The 23,981-nt window shown below is 41.5% G+C and overlaps 1 protein-coding gene across 3 annotated transcripts; it reads left to right on the forward strand.

Annotated features, from left to right (window-relative positions):
* Nucleotides 1–882: 882 nt before the first annotated feature.
* LONRF3 (LON peptidase N-terminal domain and ring finger 3) lies at nucleotides 883–21,930 on the forward strand. Of its 3 annotated transcripts, XM_064463245.1 has the most exons (12): nucleotides 883–1,636; nucleotides 2,661–2,779; nucleotides 3,377–3,499; nucleotides 5,675–5,830; nucleotides 7,234–7,477; nucleotides 8,142–8,232; nucleotides 11,427–11,541; nucleotides 12,560–12,681; nucleotides 13,330–13,488; nucleotides 14,537–14,699; nucleotides 15,541–15,690; nucleotides 16,415–21,930. In XM_064463245.1, the coding sequence occupies exons 1-12, from the start codon at nucleotides 997–999 to the stop codon at nucleotides 16,571–16,573; spliced, it is 2,241 nt and encodes a 746-aa protein (XP_064319315.1). In that variant the 5' UTR covers nucleotides 883–996; the 3' UTR covers nucleotides 16,574–21,930. The 3 variants fall into 3 exon arrangements, with proteins under 3 accessions (XP_064319315.1, XP_064319317.1, XP_064319316.1); XM_064463247.1 differs by lacking the exon at nucleotides 13,330–13,488; XM_064463246.1 differs by lacking the exon at nucleotides 5,675–5,830.
* Nucleotides 21,931–23,981: the final 2,051 nt, after the last annotated feature.

A 23,981-nucleotide genomic window follows, 5' to 3' on the forward strand; every position in this document is an offset into this window, starting at 1 on the left:
AACCCAACGGCGCCCGCGGAGGAACGCGGCCCGGGCCGGGCTCCCGGGGAGGCGGGCGAGTGCCGCCGGGTTCCGGCTGTGCCTGACACCTACCGCGGCGGACAGCGGCGGCGGGCGGTGTCGGACCGTGTCCGGCGGGACTCACACCGGCGCAGCGCGACCCGGCCACCGCTGACAGGGCTCCCGCTGCTGACTGTCTGACCGGGCGCCCGCCGCTGGTTGACTGACTGACTCGGCGCCCGCTGCTGACTGGGAACCCGCCGCTGGCTGACTGACGGACTGGGAGCACGCCGCTTGCTGACTGACGGACGGACTCGGCGCCCGCCGCTGGCTGACTGACGGGGCGCCCATTGCTGACTGGCTGGCTGACAGAGCTCCCGACGCTGGCTGACTGACTGACTGGATGCCCGTTGCAGACTGAGCGCCCGCCGCTGACTGACAGGGTGCTCGCCACTGACTCGGCGCCTGCCACTGACTGACTGAACGCCCGCCGCTGACTGACTTGGCGCCCGCGGCTGACACACTGGGAACCTGCCACTGGCTGACTGACGGGGTACCCGCCGCTGCCTGACTGACTGGGCGCCCGCCGCTGACGGGGCGCCCCTGTCCCTGACCCTCCTCCCCTCTCCTTTCCTCTCCCGGCCCGGGGCCCGATAGCCCACCACGGCCGTCCCGCGTGGGCAGCGCCGGCTTCCCGCCGCCCTTGCGGGATCTCGGCTGGGGCTCGGGGCGGCGGGCGGCCCCCCTCAGCAGCCCGGGGGCCGCTATCGGCGCGTTACAAAACCGCCTGGTTTTGTAACAACCTGCGGGCGCTGCCCAATGAGCGCCGCCGCCCGGCGTCACGTGCCCTCCTTTATATAAGCGGGCGGCGGCGGCGGGGCGCTCCCGGCGCGGGGCGGCAGCAGCAGCATGGGCCGGCGGGGCCGCGCCGCGCCCGCGCCTCCGCGCCCCGCCGCCGCCGCCCCGCACCGCTGAGCGCCGGCTCCCCCCGCCGTCATGGGCTCCCACCTGCCGCCGCAGCAGCAGCAGCAGCGCCCGGAGCCCCAGCTGGTGCTGCAGCTGGCGGCCGGAGCTCTGCAAGCGCAGAACTTGGAGCTGTCGGGCGGCGGCCTGGGGCCCGAGTGGCAGGTGCTGCTCGGGCGGGCCGACGCGCTGGCCTACGGCGGGCGGCTGCACGAAGCCCTGCCGCTCTACCAGCTGGCGTCCCGCCACCAGCAGCTGCGGGCCGAGCAGCTGGAGAAGCTGGTGGAGTGCCTGGCGCAGAGCGTCCGGATCAAAGAGGGGCTGCCCGCCGCCGGGAACGGCTCCCCGCAGCCCCGCGAATGGGACGTCTTCAGGTGCCGCAAATGCCAGGGCTTCCTCTTCGAGCCCGTTTCCTTGCCTTGCGGACACACGTTCTGCAAAAAGTGCCTGGAGAGGGACCGGGCGGCCGAGTCCCGCTGCGTGCTGTGCAAGGAGGAGGGCGGCGCGGCGGCCGGGCAGCTCCCGCGGGTCAATGTCATCCTCAGCAACCTGCTGGCCAAGTGGTTCCCCTGCCAAGTGAAGGCTTCGCAGCTCAGGCACGAAGGGAACCTCTTGTACAAGGAGAAGAAGCTACAAGCCGCCCTGCAGAAGTACAACGAAGCGGTCAGCCTAGGTAACGGGCTCCCGCTCCCCAGCGCGGTGGGCGGCCGGGTCCCGGGCGGGGGGAGGGGGGGTGTCCCGGGGGAGAGTCCCGGGGACGGACGGGGACGGAGGAGGGCTCTTCGTTCCGCGGTGAAACTGGGTCAGGAGAGCAGCGGTTGCGTAAGCCGGAGCCTGCGGTCCGGCCGGGCTCCCCCCCGCCGGCGCCGTTGTGTAACCGGCGGAGGCAGGCGGGAGCGGGCCGCCCGGCCCGGGGCCCCCCGCCGCTCCCCGGCAGGAAGGGCTCTCGGCGGGAGGCTCCGCCGGGCGCGGGAGCCGCTCCGCTCAGCGCCCGTGCGGGGCGGCCCGTGCGGGGTCCCGCCCGCCCCGTGCCCGTGGACCCCCGCACGGGCCGTGCGGGGGAACTTCTCGTGAGGAAAAGCAGCAAACCCTGCACGCAGGGAACAGAAACTAAAGGTGTTGCGGGTAAGTGTTTCACTTAAATGGGAGTACTCCACGCAAAAACATACACCCTTAATCGGGTGCATACTACGGCTTGATGCTACAGCACGCGGCGCGTGTAACTAGGAGATTGCTTTGTCTGCACTGCCGTGGTGTTATCTGATTCTTCTAGTTGTCACTTGTTTTCCTGCCGTGAGCTACGGCACGGAAAGGTCCTTGTGTACTGTTTAAAAACTTTGATGCTAAAGATTTTGAAACTCCTCCCCACAGGATGACAGAATTCCTCTTGCCACCTTAAATGTCTCTTCTATGTTTCTACCAACCATCTGATCCTCAGTCAGAGCTGGTAATTTATTGTGTGAGCGTCTCAGCATTTATTTATGCAATGTTCTCTGCAGTTATATAATATGCGGCTGGCATTTTCTTTGGAGTTGCCCAAAGAGGTTTCCATCAGTATTTAAAAACTGGATATTCTGTGGGTTATTACAACTCGGAAGCACCAACATGTGGGGTTTTTAAATAAAAAATTACAGAATAAAGCTTATGTAACTAATTTTTCATTTACTTCAATTAACCAATTATTCTATTTCCTGCAGCTCCCAATGACCACTTACTATACAGCAACCGGTCCCAGATTAACTCTACTTTGAAAGCTTGTGAAGATGCACTGCGTGATGCAGAAACAGCGTGCAGGCTACAGCCATACTGGTTGAAAGTAAGTTCTCACTCCAGGTGTACTTTGTTTTAAAACCTTGATACTGCCCCGCATAGTAAACTGCTAAAATAGTCAGACAGCTGAATCTGAGGGGAGCTGTAAGTCCTGTAACTTCTCAGACTCCTGTGATTTACAGACATTTAACCATGATATTCTTCAGCTTCCTGGGGTGAAGAAAGAGAGCGATAATCCTGGAGGATGAGCCAGTGCTATTGTCTTTGTCCTGGATGAATCTCAAATTCCTGAACTCTAAAAATTGAATGCTGTGCTTGTATCATTCTGTAAGGATGTAATGACTATTATAGGAAACTAATGTAGGGGAAGGTGATTTCTCCAAGATCAGTTGGGCTCAGGTGCTGTGAGAATCATTTGCTTGAGTTAAAGAATATCCCAGTTCTATCTGTAATAGTTTTGAGGACTACTGTGGTTAAAAACCCAGGCACTGGTGGTGTCTAAGTGTAAGAGATAGTTATAGTGATTCTCCCTGCCTAACTACTTCTTCTCTGGAAAGATCTTTTGTAATTTCATCTTGGTTTTATTGCATGTTCTCATGACAAACGAACAAAAGCCGCAGCTATGGATGTGTTTCATTTGCAGGGTCACCTAAGGAAAGGACAAGCATTAGCTAATCTGGGGAAAACAGAAGAAGCTTTAAGAGAGTTTCTATTCTGCCTTGCTCTAGATACTGGGAACAAGACAGCCAAGTCTGAGGCGCAAAAGGTGAGTTTCCTAAATCATCTGGAACTGCATTAATGTTTTCAGTGGCCTTTGATAAAGGAGGATAAGAATTTTTCTTCTCTTTTCCTCTCTCTCATTACTGTGAAGAGCTGGATGCAGAGATATAACCAGACTGTTGTTTAAACTTGAGTTATGTGTATTGCTTACTTGAAGATAGGGAGGTAGCAAGAACATGTCCTCAGCAAGGCACTATGTGGAAACAGTTACTCATAGTGTTAGCATCAGCAAATTTGAAGTAAAACTGAATCGTTAATAATTGCCACCCACAGATGATTGTGATCCCCTATAGTCAAATTTCTAATCTGTTTCCAAGTTTGGCAATGTATTACCAACGACAGAGTGCAGAAGAGGGGGAGTTGCTTTTGAATGCTGTATCAGGCCATGGACTGGCAGAATGCAACACGCAGCACCCATCAAGCTCCACTTGGGAGCAGCAGCTCTCTTCCTACTGCCGGTCGTGCTGCGCTATCAGTGTGTGAAGGAGGTGTGAAAGGAAGCAGTCAACAAAAGAAGAGCTGTTTAAAATAGTTTTTAAAGGTTGCTAATAATTAATGCTAAATAAGCGACGGAATGGGTCTGCAGTGAGGCTTTTTTCAGTATCAGCCTAAGATGTGCTGTGTGGATTCTTAAATGGTTTCTGCGAAGCCTGCTCTGTTTTGCACACCCATCAAATCTCAGATTTCCCGTGAATCGGTGTTTGCACATTTGACCTTTTTTTGTTGTTGTAGCTGAAAGGCTCACTGTCACAGTAATAGCTCATGGTAATAAAAATGTAATAGTCCTATTTTCCTTGTACTCGATTTTCTTTCATGGCAGTGCATTCATGGTTTTTTCCATCACCGTTGGGATGGGAACTTCTGGGTTAGTGTGCTGTAATATGTAAGGCTTCCTAAAAGCACAATAGAATTCTTACAGTACAGCACTGTTCATGAAGGTAACTGAGAGAGTGGAACCTGGATGGCTGTAGCACAATCAGATTTTTATCTCGCTTTGTATATGGTTGAGATTTCCACCTCCTGTGAGTTTTTTGTCACCGATACTTTTGGTTGGTTGTTTTTTCCCAGTGCGTTCCATGCAGTCTTTCACTGTCATTATGTCATGATTTGTTCTCATAGTCATGCTGGGAGACTTCCTGTGCAGTACAGCAAGAAGAGCAGGAACAAACAGATATGTTTCTAAATTCAGACTCCAAATAGCCTTATCCAAGACACCTAATTTCTGAGCAGTGGGGTTCTGAGAAAAACTAGGCTGCTTATGACTGAGAGAATTACTCATGCACTCATCAGACACAGAGTTCATCCATGACGCAATATTCTACTGGGTCATTTCCATAGCTGTTTGCATAATAATGGCATACTACATTTTACCAAATTCTTCTGGTGCAGCTGTGATGTTCTGGGTGTATTAACTGTCCATGTTAGTTTTGACATAGTGTGATCCTGTGGAATCCTTTTTGGCTTTAAAAAGAAATCTTAGCTGTCATGTGGCTTTCTCAGGCATGAACAGGATCACCGTAGTAGTATGTTGAAATTAGTTTTTGAAGTTTGAATCTTCCATTCGGCTCTGTTTCTTTCCTTAAATAATCATTTGACAAGCTATGCTGTACAAGTGGCTACAAACTACTACTTGATACAAATTCATTTATTTTCTGATAGCAAATGGAGAAACAGCATTTTTCTAGTGCTTACTCTTTTTTTTGTATTCTCACATTGTAAGCTGTAGCTATTTAATTCACTTTTATCAGATGTTTACGGAACTTAACTTGGATTAAACCTGTGAGATGAGTGCTTTCTGTACTAGTAAACTCCAGTGAAAGCTTCTGATGTGCAGTAAAAAACATATTTAAGAAAGGTGTTAGTAATTTCTGGTGAGCTCTGAACTGCAGGACAAGAGGACGAAGGCGTGTGTGTCACATCACAGAGAATGGTTAATATCTTTATGGGCTTATTTAACTCTGACAATGTCTCCTGCTGTCTTGTTTGGCCTATATTGCATTAGCTCTTGCACTTCTTTTTGTTCTTACCCTGGTCTAAAGGGCTTTTTAAATGGTTTTAACAAAATCAAGGATGCGTCTTTCAGCTATTCCCTTACTTGCTTTTTCATTTAGAGGTTGCAAGGAAGGAACTAAGCAGTGAAGTATTCTGTTTTATATCACAGCTTCTACTTAGTTTGTTTTCACTCATCCCGGGAAATGCTCAGGAACACTTACCTGATATCCTGCAGCTGTTGTCACATCACTCTAGATTAAAGGGGAATCTCCTAAATTCAGTGGGATCTGGAGGCACCAGCCATAACCTACAAAGGTTGCTCAAGGTAAAGATCAAGTCTGATGTGTGGTTCTTAATCTGTTGTGTGTTTTATGTTCACATTGGGAAGCCTTCTTTCCTTTTCACCTCTGGGAGATTGGAGGATACACTCTTCTCAGATTTTTACTGAGTTTCAGAACATACAAAACAACGTCAACTTATTGAAGCCTCTTTATCTGACTTCTTTTTCTTTACTAGAAGTCCTCTGCTGTTCTGATAAATTTTATGCCAGAATTGAGAGGGTACTGTTCCTGTAACTGTCTTTAGCTCTTCCAAGTAGTTGGTAGTGGGAAAGGGCCTCTGAAGATTGGATTGAGATACCCTCAGAAGCTGTGAAATGCTAAAATCTAGGGTTTCAGCTTGAACAGTAACTGATGATGTCAGTGAAAAGATCATCCTCATTCAGATTCTGGATGCTGCTTAGAGGTCATTGTAGAGTTATATAAGATGTATTAGCTATTCCATAAGTTTGGTTTTACAGCCATAGTTTTGTAAATGACTGTAGACGTTTACATTCGTGGCTTTGTAAAGACCACTTTTGTTTTGCTGAAACCTGAACTTTGAGGATAGGTTTTGCATATATTGTGTATGTAGGAGAAAACTTCACTAGTCCTTACGAACAAAAATGGTGGGTTTTGAGCAGCCTTGTTGAGACTGATAAGGACAATCAGTGACATTGCCTGCTGGAAAGGCAGATGTTAGGATATTCTGAAAAAAAATCCTTTTGTATGACCCTTTTATGAAGTCATCTGAGGGACAGTTTGCTCATCTTTCTGCATGTTACACATCACCACAGCTCCTGATCACAATCCACAGTATCTGCTTTCAGGTTCATCTGGGGAGTTGATGTGACAAGCTGATGGGTGATGTCCTGTGTAATGGCTGCTCCCAGGTTGTTCTGTAGCCATAATGGGATAAAGAATGATTGGTTTATCCTTTGCAAAAGAAATCTGTCTTGCTGAAGGAAGCTCTGTGCATTTTATGTTATAAATTTTGTGTGTTTATACTGCTTCCTTAAAATAAACTCGTATTGTTTTCATTGTTTGGGTGATACATCATTATTATACAAACAATATGCATTTTTCCGTAGGTTAAGTGATAACAATTTATTTAACCTGAGATCTAGCCACATTTCTGGCTGAATCAAGTTTCAACACCAAGCTATAAAGCAGCACATAAGGGCTGAAAATATTCAGTGCCATGGCGGTGTGGGGGGTGGAAGGGGCGCAGAAATATTCACTGTTGTTCATTAAGATCAGGCCCTGACACAGCAGTTCTCAAACTGTTGCTTCTTGACCTACAAAGTCCTTCCTGGTGATCGATAATATTAAAGACTTGTGACAGGTTTGGGGTTTTTTCCTTACCGAGTTGTTGGAATAGTGGTCTAATGTCAGTCCTTTCTTCACGCAGGTAAATGTGGAACAGAAAAAGGGTTTGCCCGTTCAAGAGGAACCAAATGTAACTACTTCTGATACTTTGAGGAAGTCTATACAAATTACAGAGAGCAGAAAGGACTGCTCAGAGGAGGAGAACAAACTCAGCGCCACACCAGAGTCTGCCTTTCTCATTTCTGAGAAGCGCAGCCTCATGAAAAGGAAATGCTGCTCAGAGGAGCTGCGAAATGCTGAGGTACCCTGCAAACTGATGAAGAAAGGTATGCTTAATTATGCACAGGATAAGTTCCTTGGCATGCCATCTGTGGAAATTTTGCTTTCATAAAATTTAGAGGAAGAGGTGCCAAATTACACTTTTGGCTTTTATATTTCCTCTTTAGCCTAATCAGGGCATGATGTGGGGGAAAAAAAAAAGTTAGTCTAAAAGGGGGCTAAGAAGGTTGGGTCAAGTGTTTGGTGTTCCTTCAAAGATTCAGAGCTCTGCTGATAACGTTGTGCATGGTCTTAGCGCTTTTTGGGTCAGTTAAGTTTGTTGAAAAGCACAAATTCTATTTGGTCATGATAATTGGCCTTGTTTTCATGCTGTGGCATGTGTTTACAATGGTATGACAGAAGAATTTGTCTCACTTTAGACTTCCAACACTAATAAAAAATATTTTTACATTAATTGTTAATGCAAGGCTATATTCAACCCTCTGTAAGTGGGTATAATGTCACCAAAATTAAGGGGAGGTATGCTGATTTGTGCCAAAGCTGAATCTGATGCTTTGCATGGAAATGATTGTAATGATGGTTAATGGTTCGGTAACTTGCAAGTAAATACAACGCACATTTAAATATTGGACGCTGCTTGTAGATATACAGAATACTGTTGTGTTTACATAGTTCTGTTCAATCACACTGTAATGTGGTTTTTATTGATAGATACAGTTGATACTAAGGGAAATAGTACTGGACAACATATTCCATTTGAATTTGTGGATCCGTCAGATTTGGACTGCTCCCTGTGTATGAGGTATCCATTGTTTTCTTGTGAATGTCTGTAGCTTTTAAGACACATCCTTCCTTCTTATGACCTAGAGATTTTCTAGCTTTCTTGGTCCTTATTTTTCTCTCTGGCTTGAAATTAGCTTCTATTGTAATTGTTACTCCAACGATGTATTTGTAGACCTTTGGTTCTGAACACCACTGATGAACAGGAACTTTTGGATGTGCTCTGGGCTAGTGATTGTTTGGGAAAGGACACGTGAGCTCATGTAAGGGTTAAGCGTGTTAGTGAAGGTGTCTGAAAGATTTCCTCTCACCACTTACACGTGCCACCCACTGACACACATAGTGCACAAAACCACAGTTTGTCCTCTAGAATTTGTAGAGCTGTTTATGATGTTATACAATGCACAAAATAGCTAAAGAAACCACATCCTATGAATATTGCAAGGTTGCATGTAAAATGCTGTGGTGCTGCTACTGCATATTTTTCCTTTACTGCTTTAGAGGTGTGTTCCTTAGTTTATTAAAGCGATCGCTACACTTGCTGGATGATCTTTTCTTCCAGTTAAATAACAAGAGTTATTCTTGGGGAAAGCAATGACTTGATAAAAACAGTACGAGTTGTCAACTGCATCTATTTTACTGCTTGTTTTGTAATAATATTTTAATTTCAGCAAATATACATGTGGGGTTTTGTTACCTTTAGTAACAAAGAGTTACTAGTAACTAGTAATTACTGATCTTTTTAGAAAGAAATATTGGGGAATGTGTTTCACAGGGGTCTTGACCTCTGCAGTGAGTGTTGCTTAGGTTTGTCTTTACTTACTCAGATTTATCAATAATGTATTTTGGGGTTAGCCTTGCACTATATTTTAAATTCTTAAATAGCAGATAGCCTCTTCATGGGATTCTTTCCAAAGGCCTGTGTCTGGATAAATGTGGATTTGCTTTTTGTTGTTTGTATACTGAGAGGGGGCTTCAGTTTATTTCAAACTGAAATCTTTGGGGGAACAACTGCATTGTTGTTTGATTTACTTCTGCTTGGAATAAATCAGATCTGCCCCCTCTCCCTCTGCCTACAGCTGAAACATGCTCCAAAAGTTTACACAGCTGTCAAAACACTTGATACTGCTAAGAGCAAAACTTTCCTCTAACAGAAAGCCACACAATTGGTCTTAGCTGGTTTTAATGAGTCTCTGTGTTTTTGATCGTTATGTCCACAAAACATTTTGCAGATGTTTTTAATAAAATTATTAGCCCTACTTCTTCATCCCCTCTTAAATAAGAAACAGCCAGATTACAATACATTTGTAAAGGAATTAGCTCAAGGATTGCTGGTTCACTTACAGTATAGAGGATGTTGATGCTGATCTTGTAATTGCAATCACAAATACCAGCCTTGCATCTAGAAGGATGTTAGCTTTGTAACATCACTGCAACAATGATGGCTTGTGCGAAGGGAAACTGTCACAAGATCTTCTTGCTATTAATCCAGATGGATCATAATTATTTCCTGCCATGTTCTTCAGAAGTGTTTTAGGGATTTGGATCTTGAGATACTTTGGACTAATTACCTAGTAACCTACTGACCTGTTCACAATTAACTGCAGGAGCTGTTATTAACCTATTTGTCTGATGGAGCGGCCAAAATGTCCTTTGTTTGCTCCAGCAGCAAGCAGAAAATAAAAAATAATAGTCAAAGCAACATACGGGTGAGAAATGAAGGAGCATTACTCAGCAGGAGTGGATATTTAGTTTCTGCTGTTACAATAGCTTGAAGTCATGAGAAATCTTGGTGCATAGTGTTTCTTTCTGCAAGTTGTGAGGCTGGCCAGGTCTCCCTAGAGTTGCTAGGAAAAAGCTGCTGCTGGCTTCAGTGAGAGCTAGAGCAGAATCATGCCTTTTAACAGGAATTTCTTGTCTTTATGCTAACATTTCACATCAAGTAAGTCACTGCTAAGTAATTAATATGCAAACCAGTTCTTACTGAAACATATTGTAGATTTTAGTATTTCACATAGTTCAAAGCAGCAAAGTAGCCTTGGTGCGGTGAGGTTTCTGCTCACTAAACAATTAACAAGGGTTTTCAGTTATACTGTCAAGTGTGTTAAGATAGGTGTGGTATTTTAGATACTTCTTCATACGTTTCCTTGCTTAAATGTCAATATTTATAGTAACTAATGACATTTAATAAACTGGCTATGGCAATCTTGTTAAGAGCCAATTATGTTCTTAAATATAATCATCTTTTTAAAGATGCTAATAAATGTGTGTTTACCTATTTCTAATTTCCACTTTAATAATAGTATTCTGCTTTGATAAACTAATATTTCAAAGTAAACTTAGTAACTTAAATTATAATTGGATTAATATTTGAGACCCTAAAATGCTTAGACAGTCTGTTGTAAAATATACTATATGCCAAATAACCTAATGTCCAGTTTTGAATGTTTTCTATTAAAGAACACTTTTTATTATTTACATGTCTTTGAGGTACTTACTGGCAAGGAAACATCACTTTGCACTATCACATAATCATAAAGAAGTAAAAAAATCCCTGCATGAAAATAATTGTCACAGAGTTACTTGAAACAGGTAAAGATTACAAACTGTGATACTTTGAAGACTTGGCGGTATATATTTAATATTTTTTCTAGGTGAAACATGAATCTGATGTCACTTATTTTCCAGAAAAGCAGTCATCTGAAGGTTAAAAACTGTCTATTCCAACAACACTGTTTTCCAAGTCCACGTTAGAGTTGGCGGTAATACAGTTTATTGTAATCACTTATGTGGGCTATTAGTGCAAATAGCTATTTTGTGCTTAGCTTTACACATAAAAGTAATCACATGATTTCCACAGTAACAGTTGTGCAAGTATTGCTCAACTTCATTAGAAAAGTTAGACAGCCCAACTTCTGCTTCTATTTATGGCTCACATAGAGGAAAATTAAACCCTGGCTTGTTGGAAGTCAGTGACAATATTCTCCCTCACGTTCACTGAAATCAGGGCTGCCTTTCACATTAGGTGGCAATGCACAAGTCTGTAAGCTGAATAAATATTAAAGTTGGTTGAAGAAATGAAAAGCAAGGAACAACTTTATCCCTGGCGAGTCAGTACTTAAATTAGGGAATGAATACAGCTTTTTTCGGTAACAGCTTTTTCTTTTACTTTGATACATGATGCTGTCTGTCTGGTTTGGGATTTTTCCAATCCAGGCTCTTCTATGAACCTGTCACTACACCTTGTGGACACACCTTCTGTCTCAAATGTCTTGAGAGATGCCTGGATCACAACCCAAAATGTCCCCTGTGCAAGGAAGGGCTCTCAGAGGTAATGATGCTTGGATTTTCTCTGCATAAATTCAAGGGCACAGGATAGGAAGGAAGGGCACCTTCAGAAACCTTTATCTCCCAACTCAAAAGAAATATTACATAACTTAAAAAAAAATGTGATAATGTGATTTTTTTGTTGTTGTTGTTGTCTTAGAGTTAGAAAGCATGGATGGTCTTCTCTGTTCAAACTTTAGGGCCAGACCTGTCCTCGAAAATCTGGGGAAGGAAGGGAAATCACCTGCAGATTGTCTAAGATAATGCCCATAACACAGAATAGATCAATAAACATCTTTTCAGTGCCAATGCAATATGTATAAGAAAATGGAGCTAACAGATTGCTACCTTGTGTATAGGCACCAATAAACTGAAATGGTACCCTGGGATGCATTAAAAGGAGTGTGGCCAGCAGATCGAGAGAGGTTATCCTCCCCCTCTGCTCTACCCTAGTGAGGCCCTATTTGGAGTACTGCGTCCAGTTCTGGGGCCCCCAGTTCAAGAAGGACAGGGAACTGCTCAAGAGAGTCTAGCGGAAAGCTACCAAGATGAGCAGGGGACTGGAGCATCTCCCTTATGAGGAAAGGCTGAGAGACCCTGGTTTGTTCAGCCTGGAGAAGAGAAGGCTGAGGGGGGATCTCATCAATGCCTATAAATATCTAAAGGGTGGGTGTCAGGACGATGGGGCCAGACTCTTTTCAGTGGTGCCCAATGCCAGGCCAAGGGTCAACGGGCACAAGTTGGAACACAGGAAGTTCTACCTGAATATGAAAAAAAAAAATCCTTCCCTGTGTGGGTGCCAGAGCAGGGGCACAGGCTGCCCAGAGAGGCTGTGGGGTCCCTTCCCTGGAGACATTCACACCCCGCCTGGATGCGGTCCTGTGCCCCTGCTCTGGGTGTGCCTGCTCAAGCAGGGGGTTGGATGAGATGATCTCCAGAGGTCCCTTCCAGCCCCTGCTGTTCTGTGATTCTGTGAAATGCTAGACATGATCTATAATGGCTTGTGTGTGTTTTTACTGCAGTGCTTGGCTATGAGGAAATACTGTAAAACAGTACTAATGGAGGAGTTAATAGCTAGATATCTTCCAGAGGAACTCACTGAAAGAAGAAAGATTTATGAAGAGGAAATAGCAGAGCTTTCCAAGTATGTAATCCCTTTATGTAAAATCCAGTCCAATACTACTGCTGTTAGCTGATGAGTGGCTTCTGCTGCTGTGGAACTTGAGCTAAGGTGCTGACTGAGAAGCTTCTTTCTTGGTATTATGTGCTTTCAAAGAGAGCAGCATCCAGGTGAAATTGTGCTTTGAGTTAGCATAACAACTGGACACTGCGAAACAATGAACAGAAGTAGATGAAATCCAGAAGGTTGCTTTATAAACAGAGTATAAAGCAATTTAGTTGCATTCTGTGGCCCTCCGTGAAAGCCACAGTGAGACAATAGGTGGAAGTAGTCTCATAGACTGGGGGTTGGAATGTACTGGGTAGGGAAGAAATGGGATTAAGGAAAATAAAGTAAATAAAAGCAATAATAGAGATGCATTAATGTTCTCACTAGCAAAACCAGAAAGCCGAACTAAAAATTCTTCTGCTAGTAAGTGCTATATCACTTTCCATAATATCTAGTCAATTAAGGGGAAAAACAATTTTAGTTTTTACTTACTCCATTAAGACTTTTATCATTTCTATTTAAAGATATAATAATTTTAAAGAATGTTATTGCATAAAATGTATTTTATACCTTCTCAGTACTTTGGTAAAATGTCACATCAGATTTGTCCTTTCTTTCTTACAGCCTAAATAAGAATGTTCCCATATTTGTCTGCACAATGGCTTATCCTACAGTCCCGTGCCCTTTGCACATCTTTGAGCCGTGTTATCGCCTGATGATTCGAAGGTGCATGGAGACTGGCACCAAACAGTTCGGGATGTGCATCAGTGACCCTGTAAAAGGGTGAGTGAGCAGCATGCTCAGACTGTGTGATCTCCCCACTTAGTCTGGAGCAAGTCTCACTGGGGAGTTGCAGAAAGGTTCATGGCTGTAATACGCATGATAGTTTCCCAGTAAATTTTATTCCTCATCATGCTGGTTGAAGACGTTGAGAAGACTCAAGTTTCTCTCTTGAGCACTTAGAATCTGACTAATGTGTCTGCCCATTTTTCTTGAAACACAATAACTAGTGTGTATTTTACAAAGTTGAGCTGCAGACCTCTTGTAATACATGAAAAGGAAGGGTATTTTCTACTGGTTTGAAATCTGTCAAATGCTTTTGCACAAGAAATCAAATAGAAATGGCAGTAAGGTGTGTTGGCGGGTTTCGTTTTTTTAAATTATAAAAAGAATAGCTAAGCTATTGGGATACGTTTTATACCCTTGCTGTTTTGAATGTAGAGGCCATAGAGATACAACAGGACCTTCATAAGGACCGGCTGAGCATTTGCATTCAGCCATTTACAGTCAGTCTTAGGTAATTTGATCTTAATGTCTGTCTCTATTTAGCTTTCCTCCCTTCTTTTTATGGTGTATGCCTACAGGGTATATACCATATATACACCGTAAAAAGTATGATGTACACAAAATACACCTACAAAGTAAAATCTGCTGAAATTGTGGGAAAATGTTTTTCTTTATTGGTTTCATAGTCCTTCCATAATTCTAATATTCTCAATTGCACTTCTTCTTCTGTATAAATTGACTGAACTTATTAGGATTGTGGAGAAAGTGTGCTTCTGAGCCGTATAACTTTCAATTTCATAAGATGTTCCCCATATTCCAAAACATGCAATTTGTACTAATCAGATTAGACAGCCTGAATCTTCCTGATAGTTTTGAAAACAATTGTGGAATAGTTTGAACTACAGCAGGTCAGTACTATGAACAATAGAAATGAGCTGACACTGGTAAATACCTTTGTGGTAGGGACTGGCTGTAGGGCAGTTCTGTGGAACTAAGGGTGGAGAGAATAAGACTTGTTTACTTGCTTTTGTTCTGATTTCAATAGGTTTGCAGATTATGGCTGCATTCTGGAGATAAGAAACGTTGAATTCTTTGCTGATGGTCGCTCTGTTGTAGACAGCATTGGCAAGAGGAGATTTAAGGTGATACAGCACAGCCAGCGTGATGGCTATAATACAGCGGATATTGAGTACATTGAGGATCAAAAGGTAAATTTAGAAGTATTAAAACGTTACATTCTAAGCACGTATGTTTTCAGTGAGTTCCTTTTTGTAGAACAGTTTCTAGTAAAACAAATTTGTGATATTTACTAACCTCTCATGGCTGAAGGTGGGAAGCATTATACTTACCACAATCATGGGCACACACACTGCCTGTATACTGAAGAGTGGTTTTCCTAGAGGTTTTTAGCAGAAGACAAAACTAAGCGAATCCAGGAGGAGATCTTACCACTCTTCTAGACAGAATAGCTGCAGTTTGGGGGGGGGGGGGGGGGGAAGGGGAACCTGTCCCATTTGCATGGAGCCAATTAGAAAACTCCCATTCAGGTAAGAAGGGGGAGGATTGGGTCCACTACACCTTCAAAACTATTTACGTTAATTCTTATTAAAAAATATACATATATAGGCAGTGAAACTATTCTGGATTATGTATGGGCTTTTGGTATACAATGGGAAGATAAAATGTCTACTCTGAGAGTCTGCTACTAACTTAAAAAAAAAGCTTTGCATAACCTTTTCTTCTGTATTGTATCATGTTTATGTAAAGGTTTTTTCATGTAGCAATCCAGAAAGTACTTGTTCTGCAAATAGGTATCTTTGGTTTAGAATTAAAGGGTAAGAAAGTGAGGGATTTGATAGATGGGGGTGGGGACAGGAGAACAGAGGACACCAAACTAGCTTTCAGATTTATCCCAGAACTCCCTTGGCATCTTTTCTTTCTTTTCCTTTCCCCAGCCCACCCCAGAAAATCCTGAGAACTAATGCCTTGCTTTCCCCAACATGGAGACTGAACTAACAGTAACCTTCCCCCTCTCTTCACTCCTTTCAGGTGCAAGGACAAGAGTACGCCGCATTACTGGTTCTCCATGATTCTGTCTATGATCAGGCGTATATGTGGTTTAACTCCCTCAAGCAAGCACTCAAAAGTCGAATTCTCAGCCATTTTGGTCCTATGCCAGCTAAGGATCCTGACCCACAGGTATCCAGAATCAGTGGCTTTTGTAACATATGTAACTTTTGGAGACAGAAATAGCAGGGATATCCGATAAGCTGGGAGACATTGTATTTTAAGATGAAAATATGAATACTTTTCATTTATCCTGCATAAGTATCTAAGTAACATTGTCATATACCAGTGGTAGCACGGTAGTGAGCAAAAAGCTCTTATTTAATGATGGTAACTTTGAGACAACTAAACCAGCTGTATTAATTCCAGGAGCCTTCAGTATCTTTTTGCCCACTCTACTTCCCCAATTAAATGACTGAGAAAAAATAGACAAGAAGAAACTTGGTTCTCTTGAACAAAGACTGCAAATGGTAGGGATCCTAAAATAACAATATAACAACAGAAACTAAATATGGAGTAGTGTCATAAAGTCTGAAGAAAGGAGGCAGGAATCCCAAAGAACTTGGTCAATAATAGCACAGAAACAATATATTCTAGAAGGCCCAACCTGTAAACTCGTGCTAGAAATAGAAAAGCATCTTGCTTCTGCCTTCAACACCCTACTTTTAGGAAAGGTGCAACTTGGTTGTAATTTGTTTCAAGCTAACCTGTAATCACAAGCCATTAGGTTGGATATGAAGTGACCTGCTTGCTAGATTGCTATCAAAATACTGTGGTTTCAAAGTTAAATCTTGAAAATCAAGACCTTACCATCTATATGTATCCTAACTTCTATTCTTTTTTCCCCTTATTGCAGGCTAACCCTAATGGGCCAGCCTGGTGCTGGTGGGTCCTAGCTGTCCTTCCACTTGAGAACAGAGCTCAGCTCCCTTTCCTTGCCATGAAATCCCTCAAAGACCGCTTGAATGGCATCAGACGTGTCCTTACATTCATGTCTCGTACAAGATCACGGTGATGGTGAGAAGGAGAGCTGAGAAGTCTCCCACAGTATTTGACTGTAGACTGTCTCTTGTAACTTCATCTAACTGCAATAATGTCTTACAGATTTGGGTGTCAGGATGTTTCAAGCCTGAATTTCCAAGAAAATGAGTTATAAAGAGCAAGGGATGTTTATGGATACTTCAATAGTTTCCATTTGGAACTTTGAGATGATCATTCAAATCACTGCACTGCTAAATTAATAACAAATGTGATAGAACAAAAAGTGATCTTGTTTGCCATAAACCTTTTAAAAAGCTTAAGAGGTTTTTTAATTTATTTTATTTTTATTTTTTTAGTGGATAAAGGATAAACTGTGCAGTTTAATGTGAAGCAGAAATAATAATGTTAATGCATTATTTCAGTGAACTGCAGAGTCTTTTATTACAAATGGTTCAGGGTTTATACAGCATTGTGTAAAATAATGTTCACGACTTCCGTTTGATAATTTATTTTTGCACTATGATTTTTTGTTTCAAAATGTATATTATTTATGTGTTCATTCTCTAAAGGAAAGTGAGCTGCTCTATTTATAGTGTTTTTATCCTGTGTTTGACTGGGGGCAAAATGATGATTCTAGCAGTGCACAAGCAACTGCTTTGATAATTTTTTTTTAGATATTTGTGTTCAAATACTTTGAATGTTTTTCTACTTATCTCCAGTTCTACTGTAGCCTAAGAAGAATTCCCCTCCCCGCCCCGAAACAGCCTGCCGTGAAGTCTTTGAATACACAGATTATGTCTGAGATAATTTAAGCACAGTTGTTGGAGCTTGATCCTATGCTTGCAACTAGGTTCTCGATATCACAGAACAGTCAAGTGTGTGCTTAACCTTAAGCATGAGTGATTAAGTGCTTGGGTAAATTCAAGTCTTGATCAGTTGATGTCAGTGGGAATTGGCCATAGTGGTGACAGAAGGATCTATCCCCTAATTTTACACAGAACAGAGAATAACTTGGAGTTGAATTTATATCTGAACCCTTTTTTGCAAGGATGGATAATGGCTACAAACAACTGCAAAGAATGAGCCACAATATTTGAAAAGTGGCTTCTCCTAAAGAAAACTGGAAGTACTGGTATCATTTCATTGTAGGTTACTACATAGATTTTTTTTTTTACATCAACTCTTCTTGCTGTTAAGATCAGTTTTATTTCTTTTAATTGTTTGGTGGGGTTTGGCTTTGGAGTGTGTGTATGTGGCGGGGAGGAGGGAGTTATTTTGAACTGTAGGACTCAGAGGGCAGTTTGTGTCACATAAGAAGGAATATGTTGTAATAAATGTTATTTATTTCACCCCAATCTTCAGGTTTTCTGTTAGCTTCAAAAGCCTACCCAGCCATTGCATTTCTCCTAAGAGATTGGGTAGCATTGCTAATAATAGCTAACTCCGAAGGAAAACAAGTAAATTTTAGCATGATTACTTCTAGCTATAAACCAGGTAAAAATAGGGCAGAAATGAGAATAGGAAGTATCTTGGGTTTGATTTTTTTTTTTAAATCAACAGTTCATATACCTGTTTTGCTGCTTTTATTGCTCTCAGCGTACCAGCTTCTGGGACTGATCTTGCCTCCATCTAACTTTGACTTTCACTGATTTCAATGTGAGCAGAACTAGGCCTTTTATTCTATTATTTTCCTTTTCAGTGGCAAAAAATAGATTGAATTGAGAATGTTCCAGAATGCTACAAATTTCTTTGTTATTTTTACCCACGATAGCACTCTTTGGCATCCCATGCCTTTATGGAAAAATTCAGTAGAATTTAATATCAATTTTACATGTGCTCTTCCATCATCATCTCATCAGAAATATTTATTAGTTGAAAGTAACTTCTGTACTGTTAAGTTTCCATAGAACTACCTTTGTTCCCTCTCGTGTTAAATTCTGTAGAACTTTTCCGTAAGGGTACCAAAGAAACGAATGGAAGACAAGCGTGTTTCAACCTTGTGAGGCAAATGAAATATGTATCCTGCGTTTGCATTGAGCTACTCTAGAAATGCTATCACTTATTTCTATACTGCTACATCGCCGCACTTCTTCCATAGGTGGAACTTCACATGCTTCTCTGTAAACAATGTATAGGAATACATACATGTTCTGAACAATAACAAGTGTGTGGTGGCTGACACCTGCTGTGGCATTTGTCTTCATAAGTCCGTAATGAAGTGATTTCTACTTGTTTTGAAGTGAAGCTGCGTTAAATGCAATTCTTCCTTATACCATTATATATTATTCCATAACATAAGGGGCCCATATTGCTCCCATACAAAAAAGCTGTCACTTTGTTACTCTTACCTGTGAGAAAACGACCTTAAATATCTATTTTAAACTGCTTTCTCACTGATCATTGTTCTTTCTTCCTGCATGCTATGTCTTCTCCATACTCATAGTCTGCCTATTTTGTTGATTTAGAAGTTGGCGTGGAAAAAGTCCTTGATTTTAAAGGTGAATGTTGTCTTTTCTATTAGCCTTGAGTAAAGCTGCCAGAACTTCCTAAGCAGAAACTTGTGTACATGCCCTATATCATGAACTCCCAGTGCATTTGCTGCAACCTGGAAACACAGGAACTGCTGCATGTGATGCATACAGTTGATCTGCATATGCACAACAAATCGAACACCTCAAGAAGGTTCATCTGTACACGTACAGTAGCATTCTGTCTGGGACTGCTCTATGGCCACACATCCTAGGTTAATGTCTAAAGTCTGCAAATTCCATCAGAAGGAAAAAAAAGTTGAGCAACAGATTTGCTAGAGAACACAAACCTGTCTGGGAAAAGCTGGACAAGGAGCAGCCTTAGCCTTTAGTGAGTTGAGACAGTAAAGTTTTAGTAATGAGGTTTAAAAACAAAAAATCTTCTAGTTATGCCACAGTATTGCTAATTTTTTTGAGTTGTATTAATCAGTACAAGGATGTAAATGCAACATTTATTAAAAGCATGAATAAACAGCTGAACAGATTTAAAAAAAACTTCTCTTTAATTATAGAAATGGCATTGATCAGATGAAATACTAACTGGGGGAGTATTTTATTTAAGCTTCTCACATTTTTCTAGACATCAAACCCAGTCCCATAACCAGTCTTGCTCAGCTGTTTGAGTCATGATTTTTTTTTTTTAAACTCTCATTCCCCATGTGGCCAGAAGTATTGAAGTGTGAGGGCTTAAGTAATGCATCGGCTTCTGACTAGTTCTTCAAAGAAGTCAATGCTCATTGAGCCTAGATCATTGAGTTAGGGTTACTAAAATCAATAGGTTTTTTTATTTATAAGGAAATGGGATCAGTCCCCCTTTAGTAAAAAAGAAAGTGGGGGGATGCAAAAAGCAAGTCTTCTGTAATGGGGGCAGAGAGGGAACCAAGAACAGGTCAAACTGTAAGTGCCAGTCTGCTGGGCAATATCACCTAAACATCTCCCAGAGACTTCTTGAAGGTTTTACCCTTGCATTTCTAAGATATGGCTTTGTTAATGTGAAATCTCTTTTCTGTAAAAAGTATTTAACAAAATACATTAAAATAAATAACAAAGACTGGCTGTATCACCTTTCCAAATCTCTGTATATATATATGTTATATGGCTTCTAATTAAAATAAGTCAGAAGTGTTCTGCAGGAAGTAATACTAATTTTTCATTCCCTTATCTAGGCAGACTTACAACACTCAGAATAACTTTTCTTTGTCTTATGCTCCTTCATCTAGCAATAACTTAAGGGGATATGTTGCCATGAAAATGGCTGTTTTCTTGGCTAGCGTGGCTTGGTTAAAAGTAACCCTGAGACAGGACTGGATTAATCAGGAAAAATGAAACCTGACAGTGAACGCCGACACAGTTGTGACAAGTAGTTCAGTAGCTGTAATAATGGTGAGATAGGCCATTATCATGCTAAGTCTTAAGTGATGTTCTGGTGTTAGTTGTAAAAGTTCCTCTTGATTTTTCTTACTTTAAGTGCTTCCATTACCTTGTAGCAATAAGAGATACCGGCTGTCATAATGAGTAGCTGACCTATTGCTTGGCCTTTCCTTCTGTCCTGTGTGACTATTTACTGACAGGACACCTGAACCACGGATTTCTTAATCCAAAGATTATTTTAATCTAAAAAAAATCATGTGGATTTGGATGTAGCAGGTCTGGCTTAATCTGTGCTGTAGAGAAAAAGCTTTATAAAATTAAGTTTTTATTTAGATGGTCTTTTAATGATTTCTACTTGGTGCTGAAGTTTTACTGGTGTTTAATGAAAGACAGGAGTTATATTTAAATGCAGTGTTCAGGAATGGAGAACATGTTCACAAACTCTGATTTCAAAAAAGTGTAAATCAACTCCTTGGTTTTTGTACATAAAAACCCAATGGAACTGTATGTACTTAGGGTAGTGCTCCTCATTCCCCCGAGTCCTACATCAGATGCTTAGTTCTCATTTAACGTCAGCTTCACGACCTAACTTGTAACTGGTGCAGCACATAGTTTAGGATCTGGGGTCTATTCCAAAGCTCAGTAAATCAAAGTCTTACAGCTACAGAAAAATGGTAGTTTCAGCAAAGTCACTATTTTGAAACACTTTGCTAAATAAATATTGTCTGGATACAAGAAACTAATCTGCTTAGACAGGATTAAAATGGTGGATAATAAAGAACTGAACTATTACATTGACTTACTCATCCAGGTATCATGTGAAGTGCTTACTAATCTTGGAGTTTCATAAGGTCTAAAGTAACCCTCACATAGAAGTGCCTGTATTCTGTTATTGCCATTCTTGAGCTTTTTAATAGAGTCATAGCCATATATTTTATAAATAAACATATGCACCTTTAAATCTTCACATTCAACTTGCAGAACAAAGGTTTACAGAGCAGAAGTGTAGCAAAAACAATGTAATAGCTTCTGTAATTCCCTGGTGAGGAATGGGAGAAGTACAAAAACGAGGAGCAAAAGACTGTCTGTGTAAGATGTCTTAATTTGGCACCATATACTTGTCCAATTTAATTCCATCAAGCTATGTGGTTACAAGAGTGCCAGAAATATATCAAGCCATTTGAAATAAAAAGTTTTGTGGACTTGTATATTCCATTTGTTTGTAAAACATCCTTTTGTGCACTGTAATGAACTTGAAATGAAACTTAAGTTATACTCTCATATCACTGAGCAGAGTGCTGTTCAGCTACCTCTACGTAAGGTTGAAGTAATTTGTTTTATCCGGATTTGTTCACATCGTCACATAAAAATATTTTTTAAAAAAATCATAGTCCAAAGAACCTGTATGTGTTTGTAGATGTACTTATAACTATGTTGTACCAACAAGTCTGTGTGGAGAGTTGTTTGCTAATTAAAATTTTTGTGTTCTTTACTCTTTGGCTTGCATAACAAAGAACAGAGATGAAAAAACATTACACGTGAGGTGCTTTTTTAGGTGCTTTAAATAAAGGAGCAAAGAACAAATCCTAGATCCTGCAGTCACACAACAACACTTGATGGGAAGGAACCAAACCACAGAAGTGAAGTTGTCCAAACCTCATCACTTGCAAAGGACGGCAGGTGCTTTTCTCCTCTTTGCTGTAGTAAAGTGAGAATAATGGGAGCTGAAGAGGGCCTGGCTTACAGCACTACCATGCCCTTCTCTGGACTTCGGTACCTCTCATGCATTGCTGTTTGCTTTACAGGATTCTCTGATTTAAAAATGTAACCAGGGATACCTCTTCATTTACTGTCTCAGGCAAGAATGATTCCTAGCTGCATCTGTGAGGCAGTGAAAGGCCTATTGTTAGTGAAGGCCCTTTAACAAGAAGTTCCATAGGATTTTCAAAGTCCTTAACTTTATAGAAAAAGCTAGATAATAGTTCTATTCATAAACCTAAGATTGAGAGGAGTGACTCCATATCTTATGCTACTAAAAATGTGCAAGAGTTGCTGAAATTTTAAAATGTTCCATATCTATGGGCTGCTCCTTTTCTCCTTTTGCCTTGTCATTTAAGCAAGACAGGGTGTGCTTGTGATTTGCTGCTGAAAAGTCCCAACCACCTCTGCTATCAGAGCCTGCCTTGCTGCTCTCTTACATAAGCTTGCTCAGGCCCTGTATTTATTTTAGAATGCAGGGCACAGGCTAAGACTGTATATGGTAAGCCAACAACTAATTAAGTAAGTCAAGACTGCTGTTTTCTGTAGCAAAATACATTCATGTCTGAGTAGAGGAAGTGTTTTGGTTGAAGTGCTTTTCTGTCAGGAAATAGTAAATAGTCAAAGCTGAAGCTTTGCTTGGGAACATGTTGATTTAAACTATTCCTTTTAAGTCATGACTTCAGTTTTGGAAGCTTTAAGAATGGTTATTAAAAAAAAGTGGTGTTTAGATGCAGCATAAAGCAGAGAAAATTTAAACCAAATATAGGTTACCAAATCATTTTCCAACTACTTGCTCACTGTTCTCACTTTATAACAGTGTACCTACACAGATTTATTCAAATGATATTTGAAATATTCTGAAGTCATCTACACTTACATAATGCTTCATATTAAAATGATCATCCAAAACTGTTAACAATCTCTATCATGTAAAGCAGTTCAAGAGAAACTACTTATTCCAGTCAGCCTTTGCTTCCCAGTATAGTTCCCTGACACAGGAACCTGCACTGACCTCTCTGGGACTTGGATCAGGACTGCGTGCCGTCCTGAGCAAAGGGAAGGGCGTGCCACGCCGTGGCTCCTGGCTCTTACCTGCCCCAGGTCTGAAAATTCCCTTGTTCAGCTGTAATAGGCTTTTTTAGTCTGTGAATGCAATGCCACGAAGTCCTGGAACATCTCTTAATGTGCTGTGTTTTTCTGTGTGACTGAGTGAAAGAGTATGGTAACATTTTTATTCTCAAAAGATGTAGCTGACTTCTTAATTTGACAGTTATTTAGCCTCTGCTGTAGCAGCCGTGGATTGCCTGGTCCTTACTCCGTGCTACGCAGAGCCAGTAACAATCTAAGGTATGCTATCTGTCATCCTCTTGGCCACATGTACAGATGAAGGAAGAATAGAAACTGCATTACTGAACTATTGCTGGGCTGGGCTTGGGTTTTAAATATATATTTCTAATTTTCAAACAGATTCTTACCAGCAGGCACTAATACCAAGTCCTCCAAACGCTACGCAATAGAAGAACAGATTAAGTCATGCTTACTAGTAAATAGTAATGTCGTCAGGCCTTTACCAGAAATCATGTTTTTGACTAACCAGATAAATTTTATATTGATACCAAAAATTTATATACACAAAGGCTGCCTGAAAAAAACAGAGCACTGACATAAAGAGCAAGATTTGCTATAAAGACTAGCCTTCAGCTGCCACATGCTGAACCTCTTATGATAGGAACACATACATCTTACGATAGGATGGCTTTCAAGTTGTTAAAGCAGAAAAAT

Source organism: Phalacrocorax carbo, chromosome 11 (genome assembly GCF_963921805.1).
Source record: "Phalacrocorax carbo chromosome 11, bPhaCar2.1, whole genome shotgun sequence".
Lineage (NCBI taxonomy): Eukaryota > Metazoa > Chordata > Aves > Suliformes > Phalacrocoracidae > Phalacrocorax > Phalacrocorax carbo.